At 56.0% G+C, this 27,031-nt stretch overlaps 10 protein-coding genes across 10 annotated transcripts; 4 read left to right on the top strand and 6 right to left on the bottom strand.

The window, feature by feature from the left end:
- Positions 1–489: 489 nt before the first annotated feature.
- CMQ_150 (ammonium transporter) lies at positions 490–2,129 on the bottom strand (the record flags this gene model as incomplete). Its single annotated transcript, XM_014313772.1, has 4 exons — positions 490–830; positions 906–1,452; positions 1,511–2,041; positions 2,121–2,129. 4 exons carry the CDS (start codon positions 2,127–2,129, stop codon positions 490–492), a joined length of 1,428 nt encoding a protein of 475 aa, XP_014169247.1.
- Positions 2,130–3,534: 1,405 nt separating this feature from the next.
- CMQ_18 (uncharacterized protein) lies at positions 3,535–5,172 on the bottom strand (the record flags this gene model as incomplete). The annotated part of the gene is made up of 4 exons (XM_014313957.1): positions 3,535–3,948; positions 4,256–4,347; positions 4,592–4,756; positions 5,061–5,172. The coding sequence occupies 4 exons, from the start codon at positions 5,170–5,172 to the stop codon at positions 3,535–3,537; spliced, it is 783 nt and encodes a 260-aa protein (XP_014169432.1).
- A 264-nt stretch (positions 5,173–5,436) lies between these two features.
- Positions 5,437–8,154, bottom strand: CMQ_285 (uncharacterized protein; the record flags this gene model as incomplete). The annotated part of the gene is made up of 1 exon (XM_014313907.1): positions 5,437–8,154. One exon carries the CDS (start codon positions 8,152–8,154, stop codon positions 5,437–5,439), a length of 2,718 nt encoding a protein of 905 aa, XP_014169382.1.
- CMQ_337 (uncharacterized protein) lies at positions 6,503–8,044 on the top strand (the record flags this gene model as incomplete). The annotated part of the gene is made up of 2 exons (XM_014313710.1): positions 6,503–6,526; positions 7,871–8,044. 2 exons carry the CDS (start codon positions 6,503–6,505, stop codon positions 8,042–8,044), a joined length of 198 nt encoding a protein of 65 aa, XP_014169185.1.
- Positions 8,155–10,141: 1,987 nt separating the features above from the next.
- Positions 10,142–15,397, bottom strand: CMQ_301 (helicase swr1; the record flags this gene model as incomplete). Its single annotated transcript, XM_014313923.1, has 1 exon — positions 10,142–15,397. One exon carries the CDS (start codon positions 15,395–15,397, stop codon positions 10,142–10,144), a length of 5,256 nt encoding a protein of 1,751 aa, XP_014169398.1.
- A 616-nt stretch (positions 15,398–16,013) lies between these two features.
- CMQ_326 (NADH:ubiquinone oxidoreductase subunit) lies at positions 16,014–16,750 on the top strand (the record flags this gene model as incomplete). Its single annotated transcript, XM_014313699.1, has 3 exons — positions 16,014–16,202; positions 16,279–16,590; positions 16,703–16,750. 3 exons carry the CDS (start codon positions 16,014–16,016, stop codon positions 16,748–16,750), a joined length of 549 nt encoding a protein of 182 aa, XP_014169174.1.
- A 552-nt stretch (positions 16,751–17,302) lies between these two features.
- Positions 17,303–20,152, bottom strand: CMQ_69 (nacht and ankyrin domain containing protein; the record flags this gene model as incomplete). Its single annotated transcript, XM_014314008.1, has 1 exon — positions 17,303–20,152. One exon carries the CDS (start codon positions 20,150–20,152, stop codon positions 17,303–17,305), a length of 2,850 nt encoding a protein of 949 aa, XP_014169483.1.
- Positions 20,153–23,348: 3,196 nt separating this feature from the next.
- On the bottom strand, positions 23,349–24,548 carry CMQ_225 (homocysteine s-methyltransferase; the record flags this gene model as incomplete). The annotated part of the gene is made up of 2 exons (XM_014313847.1): positions 23,349–23,495; positions 23,553–24,548. 2 exons carry the CDS (start codon positions 24,546–24,548, stop codon positions 23,349–23,351), a joined length of 1,143 nt encoding a protein of 380 aa, XP_014169322.1.
- A 422-nt stretch (positions 24,549–24,970) lies between these two features.
- On the top strand, positions 24,971–25,455 carry CMQ_45 (glyoxalase family protein; the record flags this gene model as incomplete). Its single annotated transcript, XM_014313984.1, has 2 exons — positions 24,971–25,322; positions 25,379–25,455. 2 exons carry the CDS (start codon positions 24,971–24,973, stop codon positions 25,453–25,455), a joined length of 429 nt encoding a protein of 142 aa, XP_014169459.1.
- A 275-nt stretch (positions 25,456–25,730) lies between these two features.
- On the top strand, positions 25,731–26,768 carry CMQ_96 (biotin/lipoate A/B protein ligase; the record flags this gene model as incomplete). Its single annotated transcript, XM_014314035.1, has 1 exon — positions 25,731–26,768. One exon carries the CDS (start codon positions 25,731–25,733, stop codon positions 26,766–26,768), a length of 1,038 nt encoding a protein of 345 aa, XP_014169510.1.
- Between the last annotated feature and the right edge of the window lie 263 nt (positions 26,769–27,031).

Here is a 27,031-nt window from a genome sequence, read left to right as displayed (position 1 = left end):
GGTCGTTTTGACAATACAGGTTGTACATCGCCTGGATGCTCTCGTACCGTCGCATGCCCCTAGGGAGGCGGGTTAGTTCTTTGGACATAAGCCCTTGAATGGCGACAATAAAACGATTAGATGCTCTCGTACGACAAGAGCTGGACTGCTGCCGCCAAGCTTTTCGAATGGATCCAAAACGAGCGGCTAGTCTTCAAGTCTGTCGTTTTGCTCAGCTTCAGAGAAGTGTCTTGTTTGTGTTTGTGTTTGTGGTAGTAATGTTTTAGAACAAGATGTATTAAGTAAAAGGCCGATGTTGGGCGAAGTTGATGGAACTACCTAGCCTGCTACTCGTGTTAAAGCACTGCCGATCAACCCACTTGTAGTAAACCGAAGAGCGCACTATCTTCGATTGATGATGAAGCGAGCGAATTAGAAGGTCTTAGTATCAAACGTACAACATTTTTTGTTTGTTAGAATTCTAGTTTTTTCTCCATCTCCCAACTAACGTTAATCTGTTTTTGTAGGTACCTCCACCTGTTCCATTGAGTCGGACATGGCTTGCCCCTCGACGGTTTCGTGTCCATCGAAGCGAGATTTATACTTGTCGTAGACCTCCCAGTCACCGATCTCCTCTTCGAAGAATTGGTCCATGTCCAGACCCATCTCTTCGGCTTCGTCAGATACACGCAGGTGCATTCCAGGGATGTACTTCAGGATCATCAGAAGAAGATAGGAAACGACAAAGGAGTATGCCGAAATAGCAGTGATCTCAGCGAACTGCTTGCCGACCTGGATCCCGTTTCCGTCGATTCCGCCCTTTACATATGAGACACCATCTAGGGCAGATACTGTTCACCGATGTTAGCACATTTGTGAGGCTGATTGAATGACGGCACAAGAGATGGGTAGGAATATAGGCTTACTTGTCTGCGTGGCGAAAATGCCGGTGAAGAAGGACCCCAGCATGCCGCCAATGCCGTGAAGCTTGAAGACGTCCAGGCCCTCATCGATATGAAGCCATTTGTTGATGTCTTCGACCAAAGCACAGCCGACGGCAGTCAGGAAGCCAATCACAGCAGCGAGCCAACACTCGACGAAGCCAGCAGCCGGCGTGATGCCGACCAAACCGGCAATAGCACCAGAGCAGGCGCCGACAACGCTGAAGCGGCGCTTCTTGATGTAATCGACCATGGCCCAGCCGATGGCACCAGTCGAGGCGGCCGTGTTCGTGTTGAAGGCAGCGAGCATGGAGCGGATAGAGCCGTTGAGCGCGGAGCCGCCGTTGAAGCCGAACCAGCCGAACCAGATGAGGACAGTGCCGAGAAAGACGAGGCTGGTGTTGTGCGGCCGTCCAAAGTACTTGTCGTCGGGGCTTCTCCTTCGCTTGCCGAGGACGAGGGCATAGGCCAGTGCGGACCATCCGGACGAGATGTGGACGGGACCGCCGCCAGCAAAGTCGAGCGAGGGCAGCTAGAGGATGTGAGCATGGATGCAATATGGATGCAACATTGCAGAAGAGGCGACGCACCTTATAGAGCCAGCCGTTCGGGTTCCAGGTCCAGCAGGCGATGGGGCAGTAGACCACAGTGGCCCACCAGAAGCCGAAGATGAGCGAGGGGATGATGCGGCCGCGCTCAAAGGCACCACCGACGACGATCTGCACGGTGCAGGCGCAGAAGAGCAGCTGGTAGAGGCAGAAGACGATCTCGGGGATCGTGTTGTTGCCGATGGACGGCGCAGCCATGACGTGCTTCATGCCAAAGTTGGCCAGGTCACCGATAAAGGGGCCAGCAGTGCGGCTGTATGCCAGCGAGTAGCCCCAGAACATCCATTGGAAGGTGGTGACAGCGGCGACCATAAGCGACTGGAAGAGCAGGGCCACGGCTGACTTGCGGCGGGCGAGGCCGCCGTAGTAGAGGCCGAGACCTGGGATGATGAGCCAGACGATGAAGCCGCAGAAGACGAGGTAGGTGTAGTTGAACTCATAGCCGGCATACTGCGCGTTCACGTCCACCTCGAGCGTGTTGCCGCCGCCTGGCTCCGACGAGTTGTAGGCTGGCTGCTCATAGGGAAGAAAGAAGACGGCTGGTCAGCAAACGCATCTGGGGGATGCTTGATAACCGGCTACTGTTACTTACTGCACTCATCGTGTCCGATTTGTTCCTTGGCTTGAAGATACCCTGGAAGACAGACACAGAATATCACGCAGCAGCGGCAGGACGAGACATTATTGATATTATTCTTTTTTTCCTCTCCCTTTGAAAGAACCCCCGGTCCACTCGTTCCACCCAACTGACCGGCTACACAGATACGAGTATCTGATACGAACCGATCGCAGCCCAGTTGACGCAGTTGCACCCACTCGGCAGGGTGTTAAATGAGAAAAGTTCCCATCCACCGGCCCATTAAACCGGATACTATTTCCAATTACAGTTAGCCGGCTTTGGGCTTCTTGTGCCAAGAGATAAGAGGTTGGCAGATAACAGCGGTCCATTGCTGCAAATCCTCCGTGCATCGCGTTGGCGTCCTTCCAAGCATAATTACCTCATTTTCCCCTACTTGTGTAAGGCCCCCAATGGGGCAGCCAATGGAGATAAGGACCAGAAGCGCGCGTTTCCGTAAGGTAATTTCTGTATTAATTGACAAGCGACTTATCGGCAGCTTGTTACATGGGCGTGCTGAACCCACTGCCACGGTAACGGTGCGGCTCATCTAGGCCGCATTTATACCTCAACCTGCGACCGATTTTCGGAACGTTGTGGAAGCGAGATGGTAGTCAAGATATGTTGAGATTGATCGGAAGAGGCTTGTCTTGGCACATCTATGAGAAGGACGACATGGACAGGAGCCGGTGCTTTGGACTCAGCTTCACATGCCGCTAATATGATGAAAAGACTTGATGCACACAAAATCACGACTTGAATACGACGTGCGAGTACTTTAGATATGACGCTCTAGAACAAGCATCGCTTGGGTGGCGTCGCTTGGGTCGCTTCGAGATAGCACTCCAGGTTTCCACGTGCATGGGCACCCTAGTATCATTGCTAATTCGGCTTTTAGCAAGGGCCCCTGCATGAGCCGATACACACGAACCATGAACTCATCCTTGCCGTCAACGTGCGCCACTGGGTCCACATCGTCTTCTACTGAATGGGTCTTGAAGATTCTACATAGTAGACGCGATCTAGAATTCTCGAAGGCTTCTTGTTGTAAGCAAGCATGTGCACTGCTTGGCAGTTTAGCAATTGAAGTTGGGCTGTCCCAGAATTAGTTCTTAATGAATGGTAGAGTATTCTCACCACTTCCCCTTACCGTACTTTAGTGTTGTCTGTCGGAAAGGACATACGACGTATCATCCACTGTTATTTTCTTGCCCAACAGACGAAGTGGTCTTTTGCATCTACACCAAGAAACTGTTCTTACGACGATCATAGTTTCGTTTGTCATAGCCTCATATCTCTACTAAACATTATCATACAAACTATTATGTTACCATCGTGATTGCACGAGTGCATTACATCTAACCCCCTCATCTCAATATTACCCATATTCTCACGCTACCACTCCGTTCCACCATCCGCCCAGACGCAGACTGACAAGTGCTCCCAGATTGGTTGTACCATCACTGAGAATCTCCGGATCGTCCATGTCCCGTAGTACACTGTCACAGTATTCACCGGCGCCAGACATGCGTAGAATTCGGGCAACGGACAGGAAGAGAGTCCTCGTAATCGGCTGCATAGGCCTACGAAGGACTGGTAAGCGATCTTCAACGGACTCGATGCGGTATGTGTGTGGCTGGTCCGTGGACTCAAAGACGGTTTTAAAATCACCAAATCTATCATGGTACTCTTGTGTAAGGGTGATGGCATTTGTCGGCCGATCGATGTTTTGTCCTTCGATTAGGTGTCGCACACCGACATCGAACATGTCGAGAATTGCCAAGGCATTAAGGCGTGCGACGTGCTATGTATATGTGAGAACGTGACTTGTTGCTAATGAAAAGCGTTGCAACGGGTTTAAGTAAAGGAAGCATCAAACCTAACAAAGGTGAATCGCCTTCCGTATTTAACAGTGAGTGTGGAAGGATATGAGCCAAGTCAACACGGACAAACTCGTCCTGTTCGCCTAAGAGCTGCCCGTCATCGTCTGTCGCGTTCAGGCCGTCCCGTCCAGCACGCGCTTCGGCTTCTTTTATATCGAATGCCCGTGTTATAACACAACGGTGTCTATCCCGAATTAGACAGCTACGACGCAACGCCTTGAGCCGTACCTGTGGGCCTGATAACACCCGGTGAGCTTCTGTGTCCGGGATCTGAAGAGAGCCGGGTATAGCTTGTGGTGTCTTGCCGGACACCGCTTTGACTATACGTGAACGTCAGTATATAAATGCTTCCTGATCAATGGGTAAAGAACATTTCGTACGAGGTAGGAAGAAATTTGCCACTAGAAAGTCGGAAAAAGCCACGATTTTAGCCGGCAGCAGAGTTAGATGGACCTGTTGGATGGTGGCCGTGCTACTATCGACATATTCGCGAAAAACGCACGCAGAAACAGATCTTTGGAGCGGCCAATAGCCGCAGCATCTCAAGTCGTAGATACGGCGTACGAAGCTCTACATGCTCATGAGAAATGTCGGGTGCCGAAAAATGGGCTAAAAGCGACAAGAACAGCTGCTCGGCACGACTTCGCTCATCGTCGTTGGAAAAAATAGGTGCGGACGTGGAAAAGTCAATGACGCCTTCCATGGTGCCGGTGTCCCGGTGAAGCCATTCTGTTAAGATTGATTTTTGCACAATGTCGTTGGGAAAGATGCAATGTTTACGTTGAGTACTCGTGTACGGAGTAGAACAACATAGTACGGAATAAGACTGGGAAGAAGTGATCCGTACGAGTAGGTGGATATTGCACGTGACCATGTGGGTCACTGCAGAGAATGAAGCAACTTTTTCACCGGTGAAAGAGTCAAATTCCTCTTTCTCGGTGGTGACCCGCCTCTCCGAGTGGCTCCTCATGCAGAAAGCCGTGTAACTGCCAAATATCACGTGACTGGACTAACACTGGCTTGCCTTACATACCATCACCACAGCGTTCTTGCCACAGACCTAGTTCAAACAGTTCTAACAAGGCCGTGGGGTACGAGGCCATGAATGAATACCACGAAGAGGTCCAGTCGATATCGGGAGGCATGTGGAAGGGCAATTCCTGTTCAGTTCACGGGGACAAGTGTTTGAATTTAAAAATCATCATTTGGCCTATGTATTTATACTATTCATTATGTCGTGTAATCCGCCAACCCTTATATATCTGGACATAGCCGTCTTTTTGTCGTCATGTCGTCAATGAGCAGGCTCATGTCCTGTTCCGAAAGAAAGTCTTCCCAGCGGTTACCGATCCGTCGTGATAAGATATTACACCTGTAAGGAGAGTCGAGAGAGAGAGGAAGCATCCCGGCTAGATGGCCGCGGTTGTCTCGTTCTGCACGCGGCTGTCGGCGTCCCAGTCAAAGGTGACGTCGGTGCCGACGAGGGCGATGCCCTGGGCGAGCACCTCGACGCCGCTGACGGCGCCCTTGATGTTGGAGCCCTGCAGCCGAACGGCCGTGAGCGCGCTGTCGGCCACGGTGACGTTCTGCAGGTCGGCATCGTGCACGGTCGCGTTGGCGATGGAGCCGCCGGTCAGGCGCACGCCCACGAGCGACGAGCCAGCCCGCACGTCCGCGTCGACGAGCACGCTGTCGTACACGGTCGCGGCCACGAGGGTGGCGCGCACCAGCAGGCAGTCGGACACGGTCGTCGACGCGACCGTCTCGCCGATGATCACGCAGGTCGTCGCCGTGAAGCAGGGGCAGGTCGTAAAGGCCGTCGGAGCCGTCGAGGTGGCCGTGGTGACGGGCGTCGCCGGGACGGTCGGCGTGAAGGTGGTCAGGTAGGTGGAGCTGCCAAGGGTCACGGTGGAGGTGGTCGGGACCGCGGGCGTGGTCGACGGGACGGACGGCGTGGTCGACGGGATGGACGGCGTGGTCGACGGAGTGATGGTGGTCAGGTAGGTGGAGCTGCCAAGGGTCACTGTCGATGTGGTGCAGGGCACTGTCGCGGTGGTCGAGTACAAGGTCGTGACAAAGGTCGAACTGCCAATCGTCACGGTAGACGTGGCAGGGACCACGGGCGTGGTCGAGGGCGTAGACGGCGTGGTCGAGGGCGTAGACGGCGTGGTCGAGGGCGTGATGGTGATCACGTAGGTCGTGCTGCCAGACGTCACGGTGGAGGTGGTGCAGGGCACCGTCTCCGTGGTCGAGGAGAAGGTCGTGACAAAGGTCGAGCTGCCAATGGTGACCGTGGCCGAAGTCGGGACCACGGGCGTGGTCGAGGGCGTGGTCAAGGGCGTGGATGGAGTGGTGGATGGCGTGATGGTGACGACGTACGTCGAGCTGCCTTGCGTCACGGTGGACGTGGTGCAGGGGACGGTCGAAGTCGTGGTCGAGTAGAGGGTGGTCACGTAGGTCGAGCTGCCGGATGTGATGGTCGAGGTCGAGCACGGCACGGTAGAGGTGGTGGTGGAGTAGACGGTCGTCACAAAGGTCGAGCCGCTCGACGTCACCGTCGCTGTGGTGTACGGGACGGTCGGAACGGTCGGGACGGTCGACGTGGAGTAGATGGTGGTCACAAAGGTAGAGCTGCCCGAGGTGATGGTAGACGTGGTGCAGGGTGCTGTGGTGGTGGTCGAGTACGTGATGGTGGTCAGGTACGTGGAGCCGCTCGAGGTGACGGTCGAGGTGGTGCACGGGGCCGTGGTGGTGGCCGTCGACGTGATGGTGGTCACGTAGGTCGACCCGTTGGACGTGACGGTGGCCGTGGTGCAGGGAGCCGTGGTGGTGGTCTCGAGGGTGATGGTGGTCACGTAGACGGAGCTGCCCGAGGTGACGGTCGACGTGGTGCACGGCACAGTCGACTCGGACGTCACTGTCGTCGTCTGGTTGAAGTACGGTGCCGTCGTCGGCGTGGTGACGGTCCAGAGCGTCGTGCCGGGAGCCGTTGTGAGGGGGACGGAGATTGTAGGCGTGATGGTCGACGAGGCGGACGAGGAGGCCGAAGACGTCGTCAGGGTCCAGACGGTCGAAGGAACAGGCGTCGTCGACGGTCCGGTGGAGAGGGGCACAGACGGCGTGTATGTCACCGTGGACAGCGTCGACTTGGGGCCAGTGGACAGCGGCACGGAGACGGTGCTGACTACCCAAGTGCTGCTGGCCGGGCTGCTTACCGGCACAGAGCTCGTCGCCGTCGACTTGGTCTTGGTGCACTCATGGCAGGGAACGGTGTTGGTGGTGGTGTAGGTGACAGTGTAGGTGGTGCCAGACGAGGTGTAGGTCGAGCAGCTGGTGGTGGTCTCAACGGTCGACGTGACGGTCACGTTGGTCACCGGGACAGTGGACCAGGGAGCCGTAGTGGGAGCAGTGGTGGGAGCAGTGGTGGGAGCAGTGGTGGGAGTGATCGGAGCCGTGGTTGGGGCAGTGCTTAGAGGAACGGTCGGGATGCTGCTGGAACTGGAAGACCAGACGCTAGGAGTGCTGCTGCTCGCGACGGATGTGGTAGACCAAACGCTAGGAGTGGTGCTCGCAACAGACGTGGACCAAACGCTGGGAGTGGTGCTGCTCGCAACAGACGTGGACCAAACGCTGGGAGTGCTGCTGCTCGCAACAGACGTGGACCAAACGCTGGGAGTGCTGCTGCTCTCAACCGTCGACGTAGTAGACCAAACACTGCTGCTCGGAGTGCTGCTAACCCACGTGCTGCTGCTCGCCGGCACGGTCGGGACGGTGGCGGTGGACTTGGTCTTGGTGCACTCATGGCACGGGATCGTGTTGGTGGTGGTGTAGGTGACGGTAAAGGTAGTGCCGGACGTGGTAAAGGTCGAGCAGCTGATGGTGGTCTCAACAGTGGCCGTGACGGTCACGTCGATCTCAGGCGTCGTCGTCCACGGCGTGATGGACGAGGGCGGCGCCGTCGAGGTGGTCTCCTCGATGCTCGACGTCGGCGGCACGGTGGTGGTGGTGTTGGTATGATGATGCCGCCAGCGAGGGTAGTAGTGGTTGGCCGGAGGAGGAGCAGCCGGGCTGGCAGCCACGGAGCCGACGGCCACAGAGCCGAGGGCCAATAATGTGGACCAACGCATGATGGGATGATGAGAGCGACAGACTGGGGGTAGGGAGAAGAGTCAAGCGAGTGAGGCAAGAAGAAGCGAGAGGAAGAGCTGATCAGGTCGGCTTCACAAGATGTGAGAGAGGATGACGAGAATGGGAAACATTCGGGATCCAGAGGGGGACAACAGCACGGTCTCTTATACCAGCACAGCTGCTGGCCGACAAGACGAGAGAGACCAGGTACTTTCTGCCCAGAAGAGCTATGATCCACCCCCACAGGTGGACTTGTGTGTGATCATGGTCTCGCAAAAAGTCCAGAGGCCGGCCTCTCCACTCAGCCGTAGCCCTTTCGGGAAGGAAGAGCGCCTGTTTCTCGTGTCATGGTCCAGCCCTTGCGTCTGTGGTGGCCGAGCAGGCCTGCGCGCCCAGCCACGGCGATGGTGCTGTTCGTCGCCAGAGCAGCATCGAGATGGCTATGGTGTGCTGGCCTGCGGTCGGATTGGTCGACCCGCGAGCGAGTGGAGGCGGTCGAGAAGGGCAAGCCCGAAAGAAGAAAGGGAGCGGAAAATTCGACGGAAAAAGGACGCGGGTGGAGTGGTGATGCAGGCCTATCGTGCATACGAGCGCACAGACAGCCAGAGCCTTGTGGCTGGCATGCTGGCCGTCGAGCGCCGCAGAGCCGGTTCGCAACAGCTCGTATCCGGTGGAGATCTGCGTCTTTCTTCCGGGGCGAAGGAGTGGAGAGGTTGGGGAGCTACAGAATCCGATTCTACTTTTTAGGTGCGTGCTCAATTTCCGCCGTCTGTGCAGCAGCCACAGGCGGCGGTGGCTGGTAAACAGCGGCCCGCCGAGGGGTTGGAGGGGCAGCCAGCACCTGGACGGACCAGGGCCAGGGGACACCTGTCGGGCTTTCCAGGCGATCAGCCCGCCCAAACTTTAAATCGAGCAGCGGCTGGACGGGCAACGGCCACGACGGCCGAGTCAGAAGAGGACAAAAAGGACCAAGAGGCGATAAAAAATGGCAGGGCAACCGGCCGTATCTGCACGATCCTCGCCCAATTCAGCCTCGCTTGTTTTTTTTTCTGCCTTTTTTTTTCTTTTTCTTTTCTTGTTCTTGTCTTCTTGCTTTAATCTTTTCTTTTTTCTTTTACTTCGTACTCCGTACTCCGTACTTCTCTTACTTTCTCATCCTGTCCTTTCCTGTTTCTCATCCACCCGCCAAGACAAAATCCAATAGTGCCTCCGGCCTCGTATTGTTTCCGCGTGGTTGTCTGCAGATTGGTGTGGTGGTCTCGTCTGATTTCCTGCTTCCCTCTTCAGCACCTCTGTCCAGACCACTTGCGCTCGCGCTGCATTAGCTCGGGGCCGGCCAGCTGCTCTTCTCGTATCGCCTGCGGCGTACTCTGTACAGACATGGCGTACTTTGCCGTCGTCGGAGCAGATGCCCAAGATCGATCCACTCGCTCGTATTCCGATGCGGCTTCCTGCGGCCAAAAATAGCTCCTACCTGCACGCCTGCATCACTACTGCAGGTCGGAGGACAGTCATGCTCAACCTCTGCAAGGTCGCCAGCTAAACCGGCTCTTTCACGCCCCGCCACACAACCTCCCAAAGCCGCTCATCATGGTCTGATGTCCTCTCGTCTTGCTGTGCTGACGTCACGATGCATCTCGGGCTTCACGGCCCTACGTCTACGACCTCTTAGCCCGTCCTCTCCTTCTCGCCACCCTTATATCCATGCTTGCCTAGACACAAGACTCCGTTTGTATTGTCCAGCCCGCCGCCTTCCTTGGCCCAGAAAATTAGTCAACTGTGCATATGCAAACCCACAAAAGTGCAGACACGAGAAAAAGTAGAGAGTCGGGGTACAGAGGACCAAAAGACCAGTCTCGATCTGCTCCCCCCCCGTTCCAAGAGCAAAAATAGCAGCCATGGCCTGATGTGTATTCGTACAAAAACCCGGTAGCGTCTGTCGCCATTCGCCCGTCGTTGTGGCCACCTGGCACGCACTTTGTCCTCTCACCGCTTGCGTGTGTCCTTGCCCTTTTTCTTCCTGCCCTTCTTCCTGTCTTTGGGCAGGTCCAGCGCCGTTCCCTGCAGCTGCTCGGCCATCCAGCCCAGCATGTAGTCGTCAATGCTGTGCATCTGCTGGCCCAACGCGTTCTGCTCGCCCGGAGCACCGGCCTCTTCTCGTGGTGTGCCCTGTATGCTCGCCACACTCACGACACTCGCCACAGCCGGCGTGGATCCACCGGTAGCGGTAGCAGCAGCCGTAGCAGCAGCAACGGATCCTCCTACGGCCCCTCCTGGCTTCTCCGAAAAGTCCGCGTCGTCCTGCAGAATCTCTCGTTCGGCCAACCGTGCTGCCGCCACGTCTTCCGTGTCTTCGGCCTGCTCGAGCACTCGTCCGGCCGTCAGCCGATCGGCCGTCTCGACGCCGCCCAGAAGCCGGTCCATGGCCGCATTGGCAGCCGCATTGCCGGCACCGACGTCGGCCATCTTCTTGTCCTTTTCGTCGCCCTCGCCCAACACGTCCTGCACGGTGATCTTGTTGAAGTAGTCTGTCGTGAAGCCGCCCTCCTGGATGACGACATCGTCCAGCATCTGCTTCTGCGACGCCTTGCGCAGGATGTTGGCCTCGATCGTGTGCTCGCTGACGAGCCGGTAGATGTGCACGTCGCGCGTCTGTCCGATGCGGTGACACCGGTCCTGGCACTGCTTGTCCATGGCCGGGTTCCAGTCCTGATCGTAAAAGATGACCGTGTCGGCCCCCGTCAGATTGATCCCCAGGCCGCCCGACCGCGTCGACAGGATAAAGCAGAGAATCCGGCTGTCGTGGTTGAAGCGATCTGTCAGGATCTGCCGCTGCTCGATCTTGGTCGCACCGTCCAGCCGCAGGTACTTGTGTCCGTGGATGTTGAGGAACTGCTCTAGAATGTCGAGCACCTTGGTCATCTGCGTGAAGATGAGCGCCCGGTGGCCGCCGGCCTGCAGTCGTCGCAGCAGTCGATCCAGAGCCTGCAGCTTGCCGCAGTCGTACTGTAGCAGCCGCTTGTCTGGGAACTGGATCGTCAGCCGCATCCGCGCCTCGTGCCATGGGTCTCGTGGTGCCTGCCGCTCCATAAACGGCAGCGTCTTTATCGGTGCCGACAGCCGAAGGTCGCATGCTGCAAACGCCTGCACGCCCGCTCGTCCCAACACTACTTCGTTCATGTCGCGCGTCACCACTGCCGGCGTCACGCACGCAAACTTGCTAATCGTCATCTCCAGCGCCTCTGACCGTCGTCCCAGCGGCTGCACTAGGTTGTGCAGCAGATATGACTCGTTCTCGAACCAGGTCATGATCTTCGCCGGCACCCGTGGTCGTGCCCGGAACGGCCGCGTCTCCAGTCGCAGCGTCAGCATATCGATCAGACCTTGGCCGTAGATCGGCCGCTGCTGTCGTCGCAGCGCGTTCACGTATGCGCAGTGCTGCAGCTCCTCGAATCGGCGCCATCGCACCGCGTTCTCCAGGCTCGCCAGGTTCGACTGTACCGTGCTCGCGTCCAGCTCTGGATATGGCTGTGGCAGTCGTGCTCGCTGTGCCTCCTTCAGCTCCGACAGCACCCGGTTCGTTGCCAGCTGGCTGATCCGCGCTGCCGTCATCGCCGATAGTCGCCACTCTTGCTCCACAGGCACCAGGTTGAGGAAACGCAGGCTCACCCCCCCGTCTGCCCACATTCCTGATCCCGATCCCGACTTCGACAGCCGCAGCCGCTGCCGCACCACCTGTGCCGTCGTCGTCTCGTACTCGGCCGCCACTGACCGCTGCATCCGGAACGACGTCATGATCGGCCGGTCCACAAATAGGTCCGGGTGGTTGCACACCTTGCGCAACTGCATCAGGCAGTTGATGATCGATAGGTAGTTGCCCGACGACAGCGTTGTTCGCGTATCGCTGCGTGCCAGGAATCCGTCGTACAGCTCGCGCTGCCGCTTCGACAGCCGGCACAGCTCCACGTGTTCGTACTTGGCTGGCATCTGCTTCTCCACGTCCGCCTTTAGCCGTCGCAGCAGGTAGGGTCGCAACACCTTGTGCAGCTTCGCGATGATTGCCCGCGCCTCGTCGTCCATCTGCTCGCGACCGCTCTCTAGGATCTGCGACTCTGGCTTGTGGAACCAGTCGTGGAACTCGTGCAGGTCTGCAAACCCGCCCTCGCCGTTCTCTGGTGGCATCAGGAAGAAGAGCAGCGACCAGAGCTCCGTCAGGTTGTTCTGCAGCGGTGTGCCCGTCAGCAGCAGCCGCGAGTGTGTGTTGAACCCCAGCAGCGACTGCCATCGCTGCGACTTGAAGTTCTTGATGTTGTGAGCCTCGTCCAGGATCATGTAGTGCCATCGCCGCCGCTTGAACACCTGCTGGTCCTGCACCACGATTTGGTACGATGTGATGCACACGTTCCACACGTCGTCGTTGGTCCAGCCTGTTCGCTTGCGCTTCCGTTCGTCCTGCGATCCGTAGTATGTCAGGATCTTGAAGGCCGGACACCACTTCTTGAACTCCATCTCCCAGTTGAGTATCACGCTTGTCGGCACGATCACCAGATGCGGCCCCCACACCTCATGCTGGCATGCCAGGTGTGCTAGCAGCGCGATTGTCTGGATTGTCTTGCCGAGGCCCATCTCGTCCGCCAGGATCCCGTTCGTATTGTTGGCGTACAGCCCTGCCAACCAGTCCAGGCCGTAGTGTTGGTACTCGCGCAGCGTTCCGCGCAGCAAGAACGGTATTTCCGTCTTGGGCACAGACGACGATGTCGGCACTGGTGACACTGACCGGCTCGCGCTCGTCTCTTTCGGGACGCCGAGCAGGTCCACCGACGTAGGTGTGTCGACATCTGATGGCTTCGTATCGGACGTGCGTGGCGACTGACTTCGGCCCGGACTAACGGCCATCGTCACAGCATCGGTCTCTGGGCTGGCAACACCTTTGTCGTCGTCGGCCTTGCTTTCCGGGACATTGTCCTCAGTCTTGTCCTCGACCGTGTCGTCCTCCACCTCTGCAGCTGTCACCTCCACGTCCGGCACCATCTGCTTGTCGTCGATGTCGCCCGGAAGCTCGATCATGGACACTTCGTCGTTGTCGTCCGCAAACAGCTCCAGGACAGACAACCCAGCATCTGCATCCGTCATTTTCGTATCAACGTCGCCGGCCCCGTCCTCGCCCTTCTCTTGCTTGACAGCCACATCCGACTTCAGCTTTTTCAGCTCACTCTTGCCGAAGAGCATGCCGAGAAGGCCGCTTGTTTGTTCATCTTCGTCGTCAGACGTTTCGTCGTCGCCGTCGGAACCATCAGCATCATCGTCGTCGTCGTCGCTGTCCATGTCTGTCGAGCCCAAGTCGTCGTCCATGTCCACAGACTCGTCGCTGGTGTCGTCGCCGTCTTGTTTCGCAGGCTCGAGATCAGGGAGGTTCGCGTATTTCAGTTGAAGCTGCTCTTGCGTGAGCCCTTCGTCGTCGTTGGCCTTTGTATTCGCTCCCTTTTCCTCCTCGCCGTCATCGTCGCCCGAAGAAGACATGTTGCTCTCGTCCTCATCGGCGCTTCCGTCCGACTCTGACTCGTCCACATCTGATTCGGTTAGCGAGTTGTCCCGGTCATCCTCTATGCCCTCGCCGCCGGACAAGGCCTCCGAGTCTTGCTGCACCCGTCGTGCTTGTAGCTTGAGCTCCGACATGGCGACAGCTTCTTGGAGAGCCACCTTGACCCGCCTCTGCTCTTCGGCCTCCCACTCTTCCACCCGCTTCCGGTTGATCTCCGCCCGAACATTCTCCCAGGTACCGAACATGGCACGCATGACCAGACGGTACCGTCCAATCCACATGGCCCGGGCCTCGGCCTCGAGCTGTTCTGCGGACTTTGGCTGCCGCCGTATCCACGCATCTCGACAGGCCTCTGCCAGCTTCTTGGCCGTGGCCCGGTGTCGCGTCTGCTCGATGCCCATCAGTCGTCGGAAATTGGCCATTGCCTTGACGAGATGGTCCATGTGCGCCCACTGCCTCGGGGGCTCCTCGGCCGGTTCTGGCTCAAAGGCGCTACATCGCGGCTCCGTCAAGATCCCGCCCTCTTCTGTTTCCTGTTCAATTCGTGCAATGATGGCTGCTTCGCTAGCCGCCATCTCGTCGGTCATGCGCGGCTCGTCCTCCGATGCAAACAGGCCGCCCTCCTCGACGGGAATGTCCACAGCCTTCTCAAAGTACTCGAGCAAGGAAGCTGCCAGCTTCGGCCGCATCTTGGTCTGGTCGGGGTGCACCACGGGGATGGTGAGCGTTCGCGTTCGTAATCGTATGCGGGGCGTCGTTCTCGTGGGTATCTCATTGCGGCGGGAGGAGGCGGCCCTCTGTGGCCGTTTGTTCTGGCTGGCACGTGAAGGCTGTGTGCGAGTGGCAGCCGCGCTGGACGGACGGGCATTCGAAGACGAGGAGGGGGAGAACGGTGAGGGAGATCGATGGCGGAGTCGAGAGGGGGTGGAACGGGCTTCTGCCGCAGCAGCTCGACGTGAGTTTTGCTTGCTAGCTGGAGTTTGCTTGGATGCAGACGACGGGACCACTGCCTTGGCGGCCGTGGACTGGCGTCGTGTCATGCCAGGAGAGGGAGAGAGGGACGTGGCAGCCTGTTGTGCAGAGGTCTGGCGGGTTGCATGGCCGTTGACGGTCGCATTCCTGACCGAAGGAGGACCGGAAGGCGGACTCGGCTGCTGCACATGAACAGCTCGTCGGGAGAGGCGCTTGTCGCCGGCCTGGAGCTCCAGCGGGATGCTGTTGATGCGCCCCGACTTGCGCCGGCCGCCCTCGCTGAAGGACGATGGGCCGTCGGCCAGGATCTTCTTCCATGGTGGGGATATGGGCTTCGTCCGACGTGAGCCTCCAGGCGAGGCGCTGCCTGACGACGGCGTGACCTCGCGCGTTCGTCGTCGTTTTGCCGGACGCTCATCGCCGTGCGGCACGTCCGCACTTCCGCTGCTGCCGTTGGCTGTATGCATGTCCTCATCGGGTGTCGGTGGCTGGATGCCGTTCGTTTCGGACGGCTTGGCATCAGCTCCGACTTCTGGGGCCCTGTCGAGATGGCAGTTGGTCGGAGGGCTGGACGGCTCAGATGGTTTCGGAGCTGCTGCAATTGCTTCGGACTCGTCTGGCATCACGACGGTCTTCCCATCGCGCAGGCTGCCGCACGTCGTCTCGGTGGCGGCTGGATTCGGATGTGGAAGCGTCGTCGTTGTGTCCGGTGACGCGGTCTCCGTCATCGTTTTGATGGATGGAGGGATGGACGAGGTACCGCGATCTCGACAATATGCGCATTGGATACCACAAAAATAGGGTCGGGCGAAAGCTCAAGGCTCAAGGATTCTTGCGTCCGAGTCTGGTCATCGATGCGCCTCTGTGTCGTGAGCTGCGCTGGATTTTCGATGAAAAGTGTCGTTCGTCAGCAAAATGTTTAAAAACGCCAAAATGCACGAAACGTGGATTTTGGCCACTATTGTTATTTTAAATTTTTTTTTAAGATCCCCCTCCCCCTGCTAAAGTCCCAGCCAGGGATGAATTTCGCGCCTCTTTCTAGGTGGTCTGTGCTGAGGGGCGGAGCTCAATCGACGCCCGAATCCTTACGTAAGTTTATGCCTAAGGCCGATATTCTCTCACTGCACGGACCATAGGAATCCTCATCCAAACATTGCAGAGGAATAACCGATGACCAGTGGGAGAAAAAGCATCAACGACCAGTTCTCCCAAATACGACCCAGTCTACCGAACCTAATTCGATCCACCAGCATTTCTAAAGGTATGAAGTCGGCTGATATTCCTCCCTGGAGCGGCATGTCAGGATATACTCTCTACCACAGCCACTGACAGTCTTCAATCGCTATGCAGATGCTGTCCCGTCGAATTGTCAAGGCAGCGCCCTTGCGCCAGGCAGCCCTTGCAGCTACGCGCAGGCTCGCACCTGTCGTCCAGCAGCGCACCTACATCCCGAACTCTATGAACAGCGTCGAGGTCATCAACGAAAAGTTCCCTGAGCCTCCGAGCCTGACCGAAGCCGAGGATCCGGCAATGGTAAGTGCACGATAGAAACCACCAAAAGGGCCGCCGATAAACCGGCAGACGCGGGCGGGCGTACTGACAGCCGCAGAACGGTGGTGTCGCACAGTCACCCCCCATCAAGCGTCAGTTCCGCGACCCCCACGCCGACTGGTGGGACAAGCAGGAGCGCCGCAACTACGGCGAGCCGGTCCACGAGGACTACGACCAGCTCGGCATGCTCACGCCATTCGAGTACACCTGGACGACGCCCGGAAAGGGCCTGCTACAGATCGGTGCTTTCGTTGCCGTGTTCCTGAGCGTCTGCTACACCGTCAAGCTGACGCGCCCCGACCCAGTCGCCGTTCCGCGGGAATTCGAGGACGGCCTTCTGAAGGAGCTGGGCGGTGCCGGTGCTGTCAGGGTAAGTTATTTTGACGTTATAGGAACCGGATGAGATGCGTAGGCCGAGAGGCATAGGCGCAGACTGTGTCCTTTCTTTTCGTTTTCGTATTGATTGCTGATATATTTCACAGGCGAGAAGCCCCGAAGACGCCGAGGCCGAGTATGCAGAGGAACTATGAATGCTATGATTTTTCATAGAAGCAGAACTGTTGTACATTTATGGCAATATAACAAAATATTGTCTGAAGGCCCGAAATATAATTAGCTTCGTGAGAGCTACAAACACGATGTTGATATTGTACGGTCCCGCTCCAGCCCACGAGTATTGACACAGCCACAACCTTTTCTTATGTAACGAGATGTCATTACCGAGCAATGCAGTCAATTTTTATCTGGACTCTAACGGCAGGTGTGATAACACCTTATACTGCAGCTTCACTACCAAAGGAGAACACTGCACCAGCCGATCTAACACCCCTAATTTCACAGCAAGACAACATAGACGCGTCTTTTATTTTAAATGTAGGAGCCGTTCATCTTTCGAGTTTTTTTTTTTTTTGGCTAGGGTACCAAATTCAGAAAAAGTCAACACTTCGAATAGCTGCCAGATTAGTAAAACATATAGAAGGATAAGGAGGATTGCTGTTTGCACGTATATACTACAAAGCAGGTCAAATATACGGCTAGACGGCAATGTTTCTATTTATCTCCTACCATCAAGCCCTAGAAGCTTACAAGGTCAACAGCTCTACGATTGTTGTGTGTCTTTTCTCGGTAGCCCACATTAGCGGCGTCTTGCCGTCCGAATCCGCTGCCTCGACGTTGGCACTCTTTTCGAGTAAAAGACGTATAGCTACTTTGTGCCCGTAGTAAGCAGCCCACGATAGCGGCGTCTTGCCGTCCGAATCCGCTGCCTCGACGTTAGCACCCTTTTCGAGTAAAAGACGTATAGCTGCTTGGTCCCCTCTGCGAGCGGCCCACAATAGCGGCGTCGTGCCGTTTAAATTCGCTGCCTCAACGTTGGCACCCTTTTCGAGTAAAAGACGTGTAGCTGCTTTGTGCCCGTAGCAAGCAGCCCACGATAGCGGCGTCATACCGCCCGACTTCGCTGCCTCAACGTTGGCACCCTTTTCGAGTAAAAGACGTATAGCTGCTTCGTCCCCTCTGCGAGCGGCCCACAATAGCGGCGTCATGCCGTTTAAATCCGCTGCCTCGACGTTGGCACCCTTTTCGAGTAAAAGACGTGTAGCTGCTTTGTGCCCGTAGCAAGCAGCCCACGATAGCGGCGTCATACCGCCCGACTTCGCTGCCTCAACGTTGGCACCCTTTTCGAGTAAAAGACGTATAGCTGCTTCGTCCCCTCTGCGAGCGGCCCACAATAGCGGCGTCATGCCGTTTAAATCCGCTGCCTCGACGTTGGCACCCTTTTCGAGTAAAAGACGGCCAACAGCTTCGCGCCCATTTTTAGCAGCCAGCAATAGCAGCGTTTGTCCGCTGCCGTCCGGTTGATCGATATTGTAGTCATCTTTAGAAATAATGTACTCCAATATTGTATCCTCACCTAGCTCTGCAATGTAGCTAGAAACAGAGCTTCCAAGGAAGAATCTGATATTACTTCTGAGTTTCGAAGTTGTCGAACGGTTTCTCCATAGTCCGTGGAGTCGGGATGTCGCAGGGTACAGGTTTCCTTGTGCCTCTAAGAGCGCATCCACAGCTTTGTAGCTTTTCGAAGCCAAAGCTGCAAGAATAGGTGGTCCGCAGCGCTCGGATCCTATTTCGAGCCAATTCAGTTTAGACGGATGAATTGCGATGAGGTTTGCCAAGTTCTGCTCTGCCAGGATGTACAAAATACTGGCTTCCAGAGTGTGTTGATGAGCGCTACGCTCTGCTAGGAGATTATCCTGCTTGACCCATTCTGGGAGCTGAAATTCATGAAGAAAGTTGTCCTGCCGGACGCCGTACTTCTGTGCCAAATCTGCATGGAACAGGACATTCTGGACAGCGTATTTCAGCAATGGGAACTTAGTCTCTGCAGTTCGGCGGAGGTGAATGGTTTCCGGAGATTTTGTACATAGAAGCCCGGCCTTTGGAGGGTTGACTTGTGAGGGCTCAGCTGCGCGACTGGTTCTGCGATTAGCTTTACGGTTGACTCGGGGAAGAGCGCCATAGTCAATCTGGAGATCCGTCCAGGCGTGTTTCATTTGGGTGAGGCAGCACTGCTTTAGTCGTTCATGGCTTGCACCCTGAAAGTCTTCCTCCAGCTCTGGCCAGATTTCTTTTGACCCGCCTTCTTTCAAGAAAAAATCTCGGACGGATTCGTGGATGAACTGGACGGTCAGACTGTCTGAGGCGGTGAATTCTGTTAGGCCTTTCGACGAATCAAGGATGAACTTCTTGACATCTTTTTCCTCGATGGTATGGTCAATTTCAGGTGGACCTCTCTCGTCCAGGCCGGACTTGATTGCACAGTACAACTGCCTTGGGATCAACGGCTGTCTCGTGAAAAGAACCCATTGGACACACAAACGTAGACCAATTTTGTTCTTCTCGTCCCGCTGCAAAATATCCCGAAATAGGGCATGGAGGTCTTTAGGGAGTTGGCGAACCGTCTGTTGAAGCTGGTCAATCAGACCCTTGTCGATTTTTTCGTTGAGCATTCTCACGACCAAAACAATCCACATGAAAATTCCAGATGCCTTTTCTTGAAGCTCCTGGCGGATATGTGTAGCGAGAACTTCTTGCGCGGAACTCGACTCGTTGTGAAGATGTTCAGCAAGTTCCTTGTCTTCAATTTTCAGCTCGCTGAGAATGTATTGTTCGATGTCACGTTGATGTCCCTCTTGTGCCTCCAAGATAAGGCTGAGTCCTTTTGTGACCGTAATGTGCGGATAGTGACGGCTCGAAAAGCAAACATGAAATTTGACACGGGCAGATATGGCGAGTTCCCCTAACTGCTCAAAGAACGAGGCCATGTCGCGAATTTGAGGCTCGGGACATTCATCCAAAGCATCGATGAAGCATACTAGAGATGTTCCCTTACCCTTTAAACTTTGAACAGCCGTCTTGAACAGCGCCTTCAGTGGTTCGATAGTCCACTGGTGGCGTTCCAAATGTAGGCTTACAAGTCCAAGAGTGTCAAAAACGTCCAAAAGCTTTGGGAAACGGCGCAAAAGTTGAAATAATATGGACCGGTACATTCCTTCGGTAGATTTTTCCAAGTCGTGTCCTCGAGCGTTGAAAAAAAAAAAGATCAACGCAGTCCTCTTCATTCTCTCTCGGGCTTTGGAAATGCAAAACTTCATCAAGGTTGACTTTCCTGTTCCAGGCTTTCCTTTGATCCATAGAAAGCCACGGTGCTCAGGAAGTTTCTTGGCATCGCACCAATCGACGTACTCGGGCTTATCAAGCAGCCAAGTACACGTTTTATCGTGTGCTGCCTTGATCGTCTGATGCCGTGCATCAATCTCGTCGAACTCTAACGAACTCAGCAGCTGCTTCTTTTCCACATCACTTAGGACTGTTTCTTCTGCAACTGCGTCATCTTGCACCGAATCATCCTCTGAAGCAGGAGAGTGCATCATTGTGCCTAGATCATGGTCAGTTTTTCTCTTTCACACATCGAGCACCTTGATATCGTTCATACCATCTCTGTTGCAGGTTTCGATCAATATCTGTGACGACTCCAGCAGCCCCTCGGCTACTCTCTTGATGCAATCGAAAATGGCTTGGTATTCTTTGTCTCCATGGTGAAATTTGATGAGTTCCGAATGTGTCCGATGGATTGGAAGAGAATTAGCCCTTCTTATTTCTGGCGGTAGACAGCTAGTAGCAGATGGTCTGTCCACAAGACAAACGCGGGGGCCAGTCATTCTGAACTTTCGCGTGGTCGCATTCTATGACTTCCTTAGCCGGGAACCTGTGAAGCTAGATTTATAGCCCTTACCTGCACTGCAGTTGGTGATTCTCGCGTCTCGTAGAAGCAAAATAGTTTGAGGTCCCACTGTTGATGAATGGCTGCAAAAGCTTCCCTCTGTTGGTCAAGGATGGGTGAGTTTGGGCTGAGAGAGTCGAGAAACTGTCTGTTTGGCTGGTCCTTGACCATAGTAATAAGAGAATCTGTTTGTAGGCCATTGTTCGGAACACCAAAGAATGCCAAGCCACAGTTGATGTTGATGAGGCGCTGGTCAGATCGAGCAACTTGAATTAAAGTCTCCTTGATCACTAGCCCTCCAAGACTGTGACCGAGTAAAAGGAGAGGCTTCACGGTATCACACTTGAGCATGCTCGTTAAAAGCAACTGTAGCGACGTAGCATAATCGTACAGGCTCGCAAAATTGTCGCTATTCTGCAGCACGGAATCGTAGCCGTAGATTATCACACGAGCACCAGGCATGTCTTGGGGTAGCCTATCACACAGCCACATGTGACCGTCGTCCTTATTTGTGAAGGATCCAAAGGGATGGCTTCCTAGGCCGGAGAGTGCGATCATGTCAATGGTGTGCTCTTGTTGCAGGGGAGACCGAAGGACTGTCATCCCATCGAACTCTGCGTCAATGACGATCTCTGGGCCTCGGGCTCTTTTGGTGCCAACACGTGTGTTGGTATCAAGAGAGGGTATCTCAACTTGCAATTTCTTGCCCCGTTTGAGTTTGGCTAGCTTTGTTGGGATGCAGCGAAAGCGGATAGTTGCGACGCAGTGGTCCTGAAGGTCTGACGCTAAGGTGTAAACTTCAACACCATTGGCAACGTTGCCCCCAGGATCATGCTCCAGTCTGTCATTAGCGGTATCCAGAAGGTGTGGAAACTTGTTTAGAGTATGCAGAAAGTCCGACTGCTCTTGTTCAATTTCCAGTATAACACGGAGGGTTTGCAAAAATTGCAACAAGTGCGGGCGTCCTTGCAGAAGTTGCAGGTCAGGAGGGGTTGTGAGAATCTCGATAATTGACGGGTACGTAGGAAGAATTTGACAGAGATAAGGGTGTGATCTGAAAATGTCCAAGCCTCTCGGAGCTTGTAGAACTTCAAGGAACTCTGGATGGTCTGAAATGGTCTGGAGGAGGTATGGGTGGTCACGAAGAGTCTTCAAGAAACGAGGGTGGGCTCCAAGAGTCTGGACGATGTCCGGGTGGGCTAAAAGGTCCTGTAAGAGACTGGGGCGACCTTGAAGAGTTCGTAGTAGACGGGCATCAGCCTGATGGATTTGTAGGGATTCATGATCTCGGAGTGCCTCTGTCAGTGTCGTTTTGCCGTAGCCGGCCGGGATGCCGCTGACTCTCCATGTGCGGTATCGTGGATGCATTGCGAAAGAGTGCAAGCCAATTCCTTAGATCTAGGCGGTGTCTATCTGCAACATGATACAAGTCAGAATATCAGCGAGCCTAGCAACACGTCATTGCGAAAAGTCCTCTTATTTACCGTGTTTATGTGAGTGTTTTGCGTAATGTATGCAAAGCCTTGTGTGCCAGTCGTAGTCAGAATATCCACCGCAGTGCACACGACAAATAAATTTGACACAGCTGTGAGTAACTCGAGATGTGATCGACGAGGGTCTTCAGAGAGATTGACGCTATTTCTGGGTGACTCAACGAGATATCAGTTCTATCATCTCATATTTCTCCTTACACAACAAAAAACAAAACCGAATTAAATAGGTGCGGTCTCACTTGCAAAGTCTTACTACGACAGCGTTCGATGCCATTGGTGAACGAAGTCGAAGTCCGGCAAAAAAAAAAAAGAGCAGGATAGAAAATGAAAAGGGGGAGCAAAGGGCGGGAGATGCTGAAAGAAGTCTGCCATGTTGCGAAGGGAATGTAGTATTGGGCACCATGAGGCGCAATATGTGGTAAGCCTAGAATGCCAAGGTCATCCTTTGGGCGGGTAAAAGTGCAGAAACGCCCGAGGGACAGTATCGAGAGCATAGGTATGCACAACTCGACCTTACATTCACAACACTATTCTATGTTTGTGTTGGCTACCCAAGCAGGACGACTGATTGCTCCTAGCTCGTGAGATTAAGTCCCAGCAGCTCCTATCCTGGAATTTGGACAAAATAATTCCCAGAAGGAAAGAATAAGGAACCGGGAAAATGAGGCGGAAGACTAGGATAGGTATCCTTCCTCTGCCACTACACGTGCAAGTACCTTACAAATATTTTACAAACCAGCTAGGTTCCGATATAACCCTATGCAAATTTGTCGCGTTTGGCAACGACGTTGTCTCGCGTCACTGCCCCCTTGAACCTCATCACGTACATGCCACACCAAGATCAGCGGTGAGATGGCCGAGTTGGTTATGGCGTAGGATTAAGGTTCCTATGGAGCAATCCGCGTGGGTTCAAGTCCCACTCTCATCAAAACATTTTTTGGAGGGGTTAGTGGGGTATTTTTGCTTAGCATGACTTGCGATTCTCGCTGTGATACAAATTAGAGGCACGAAAATTGACGTTGAATCACCGAGGAAGCCAGCGCTTTGCGATCAATAGGGTGCGGGATTCCTGGACTGTAAGAACTTCTCGTTACTGACCATTATTCCACCAACAAAGAGAGTGGCTGCGTTAAAACGAGATGACTGCATCCTTAGTAGATCTACGAATAGGTTGCCTCCTGCTGTCTCGAATTCAGTTTTGGCTCTAGCTGTTTGTGATATCTACGGTCAATATGGTAGCTTCGAACTCTCGTGCTATTTTTCGGCATGCGTCTCCCCATTCTCTTACAGCTGGAAGAATGGAGTATACAGTATTCGCTTCAAAGGTAATTTTTTTATTCGACTACCATCACGTCACGGACGCGGTTCTCGCAGGGACGCTTTGAGGGCTTTGATGTCGCGGTCTGTGGCTTTGCAGCAGCCTCCGACGAGGATCTCGCGCCATTTTCCTCGGCTTGCAGCATCCAGCACCATCTGGCTGAGTTGTGCCTCCCAGGGGTCCTGGACGGAGAAGATGTCAGGATGCTATGAGTCAATGGGAATGCAGACTCAACGTACCTTTGGCGCAGACACGCCCGCAGGCATCTCCCACCGCTGCGTCGTGGTGTTGTAGACCTCGCCGTTGGTGCCGTCGGGGTAGAGCACGAGGGCAGGCCAGTCCGACAGACGGCCGGTGGCCACGAGGCTCTCCACGGCAGCCTCATACCGCTCGATCAACTGGGGCAGACGGCCTATCTTGGTACAGTTGATGCCGATGCCCCAGGGAAGATGTGTCGAAGAGGAGGACGTGAGCATAGCCTCGACGGCCTGCTCGACGGTGGAGCCATCCGGGAGGGTGGCCGGGGGCTCGTGGGCGGAGTCGCCGGGGAAGACGCAGGAGATCCAGTAGGGCAGGGCGGCCAGTCGAGAGGGGATCGTATCAGTGTCGCCGTGGTTGCCGCTGACGTTGTAGAGCTGCCGCACGGCGACGATCTCGTCCAGCCGCGGCACCGTCTCGAAGGCGAGGTAGCGAACGCGGTCGGCCAGACGGTTGACGCCGACGTCGAAGAGCCGCAGACGGTCGGCGTGCCAGCGACGGAGGGCGGTGGTGTTGCGGCCGTCAAAGTCGTAGGCGCCCGAGTACTCGGTGCTGGGGATCATGCAGGCGCCGTAGGGGCCGAGGGAGAGGGCGATGGAGGGTGCTGTCTCATGTTTCGTTGTTTTTGCTTCTGTCTCGACATTGCCAGCAGCTTCGGCCACGGCGACGGCCCGCTCGAGAAACTGGTAGACATCTGCAGGCTCGACGATGCCATCGGGATGATCGGGCAGCACGCGTGTGCGCGCCAAGCCGGCTGTCGAGATCTGGTACGTGGCGGTCTCGAGGACGTCAGCGCCAGCGCGGCAGAAGTCGGCCTGGCAGCGCTGCAGCAGGGTCTCGGGCTCGCTCTGAGGTCCAGTGGCGAGAAGGTGGGAGGACCAGAGCGGCGTGGCGGCGGAGGAGAATTCGACGCCATAGCGGTCCTGGAGCGAGGTGCCGAGACCGCCATCGAGGATCCGAATGGGGCAATTTGCCATAATGGGAGAGAAGGGAAGAGAAGGGGGGAAGAGAGGGGGAGAAGGGCGCAGAGAGGATTGGAGGGAGAATATTCTGCCGCTCAGAAAGCAAGTCGACTCTGATTGGTCGAGCGCAAGGCGGAAGACGGAATACCTGGATCAGTGTTAGTCTGAGCTCGCAGAGAGGAGGGAGAGATACGAGGAGTGAACAGACGAGCCGTTGTGACACTGCCGCAGACGGTTCTTCCTTTTGTTCTCTTTCTCGCAGCTCGCAGCATCTGGCAATCTTTGTCGTGGTTTCACTCGCAGCTTCACCACGACAATCGATCACGAAATTGATCAAAAGACTTTCACTCCTCGACAATCCCTCTTCGGTTCTCTTCGATCCTCCTCGACCCTCCTCTCGAATCTCCTCTCGGCTCTTCTCCCTCTTCCACTCCAATATGATCACCGGCATCGCCCACGTCAACATTGTCGTGCCGCCCGGCACGCTCGACCAGGCCCACGCCTTCTACGGCGACACCCTCGGCTTCGTCTCCTCGCCCGTGCCCGTCCTCCAGCGCGGCTCGCTCGCCTGGTTCAACATTGCCGACTCCGGCCAGCAGGTCCACGTCGCCTTTGGCAAGCCCGGCGACTTCAGCGACGACGCCGTCGCCTCCAGCCGCCACCCCTGCTTCCGTCTGACCGGCGGCCGGCCTGCCCTCGAGGCCCTGCAGCAGCGTGTCTGGCAGCACTTTTCCGCCGGCAGCCCGGGCGCGCCGCGGGCCTGCGACGAGCCGGGCAGGACAGACTCTGGTGGGTTCTCGCTCTCGCTCTCCAGACGGCAAAAACGCACACGACTGACCTTGTAGGCGCCCAAGGGGCCGAGTACCCAACCCGGTTCTTTGCGCGGGACTATGCGGGCAACCGGCTCGAGTTCAGCTTGTAGCGGCTGTGGTCTGTTGTATTTTTTCCGTGATTTTCACCTGCAATCAGTCTCTGTATGACGCAAGCGAAGCCAAAAGAAAGCTCATTTCTGTTCAAGCACGCCGTACCTTGTATACAGTGCGTATGTAGTGATACACGGTGTTAACACTGTCCGTATCTGTTATCGACCCGAGCTTCCCCAAAGCTTCCTGTTTTCCTCCTCGAACGTCGTCTTCGGACAAACGTCACCGCTGCTCGCAACAACACCAGCCTCCTCCCCCTCTCGTCCGCCCCGGCATGCGTCTCCGCCTCATCCAGATACCGGCTGTCCCGTCTCTCGGCGTCTACCCTACCTACCGCACCGCCGCCGCCGTCCAGGAGCTCATCCGGCGGCAGTTTCTTGATGCCAAGCTGACGTCAGGGCCGTCGGCACTGTTGCCGCCACCGCCGACCGTCCTCTCCTTCACGCCAAGCCCTACATTTACGCTGGGCCGTCGGCAGCACGAGGACGATGTCAGCGAGGCCGACATGGCCCGTCTGCGTGCCCCGCTGACGGTCGTGACGCGTGACGAAGATGCCGAGAAGGACATTGCCGAGAGCCACGATCCCGAACGCGAACGCGAACGCGAACACGAAAACAACCACGCCCCCCGACGACACAACCGACACACGCACGAGGCCTACACCTTCCAGCCGGCCGTGCAGAGCTCGCCGCGCGGCGGCCTGACCACGTACCACGGGCCTGGTCAGGCCGTGCTCTGGCCCATCTTCGACCTCAAGTCGCCGCTGCATCGCCACTTCACCGTTCGCTGCTACAGCCGCCTGCTCGAGGACACCACGGCCGACGTGCTGCGGCGCCGCTACGGCGTCGACGCCTGCACCACCGCCGATCCGGGCCTCTGGGTGGGCGAGCCCGACGGCCGCAAGATCGCTGCCCTCGGCGTCCATCTGCGCCGCAACATCAGCGCCCTCGGCGTCGCCGTCAACCTGGACACGCCCACCAAAGGAGCACAGGGCCAGAACAGCAACAAGAGCAGCATCGCCGCCGACCAGCTCGCCAACCCCTGGCTCCGCTTCGTGCCTTGCGGTCTCGACGGCAAGGGCGTCACCTGCGTCGCCGACGAGGGCCGCCGTCGCTTCGGACAGGTTCCCGCCTCCTGGGACCTCCAGCCGGCTCCGTTTGCTGCCAAGTGGGCCGCTGCCCTGGCTGCCCGGCTCGGCCTCGAGGCCGACGTCGACGTCGCCGACGACCCAACCGTGCGCCGGCTGCTCGAGCAGGCTGGCGAATACATGGCCCGGCAGGAGGAGGACAAGCTGAGAGGCGTGGCCGCTTAGATGGAAGGGCAATCTAACGTGCCGCACAACGCGTCAGGGGCAGACGAATGGACAGTGGCTGGACTGGCATTGAAAATCTGATTTACATGACAGGTCACTACCGTCACGAAGAGAGACAATAGAACGACGATAGAAAAGCGGAAAATGAAAAGATAAAAAAAATTCAATGACCAGTGATCAACTTCATAGTAAGACTGGTTGACCTTTCCGTCCCTTGTCTGTGAGATGATTTCTCTAGAAAAAGACATGAAAATCCCCGGCAA

The sequence above is a fragment of the Grosmannia clavigera genome (genome assembly GCF_000143105.1).
Source record: "Grosmannia clavigera kw1407 unplaced genomic scaffold GCSC_179, whole genome shotgun sequence".
NCBI classification, from domain to species: Eukaryota; Fungi; Ascomycota; class Sordariomycetes; order Ophiostomatales; family Ophiostomataceae; genus Leptographium; species Leptographium clavigerum.
This window is presented reverse-complemented; position numbering and strand designations above follow the sequence as displayed.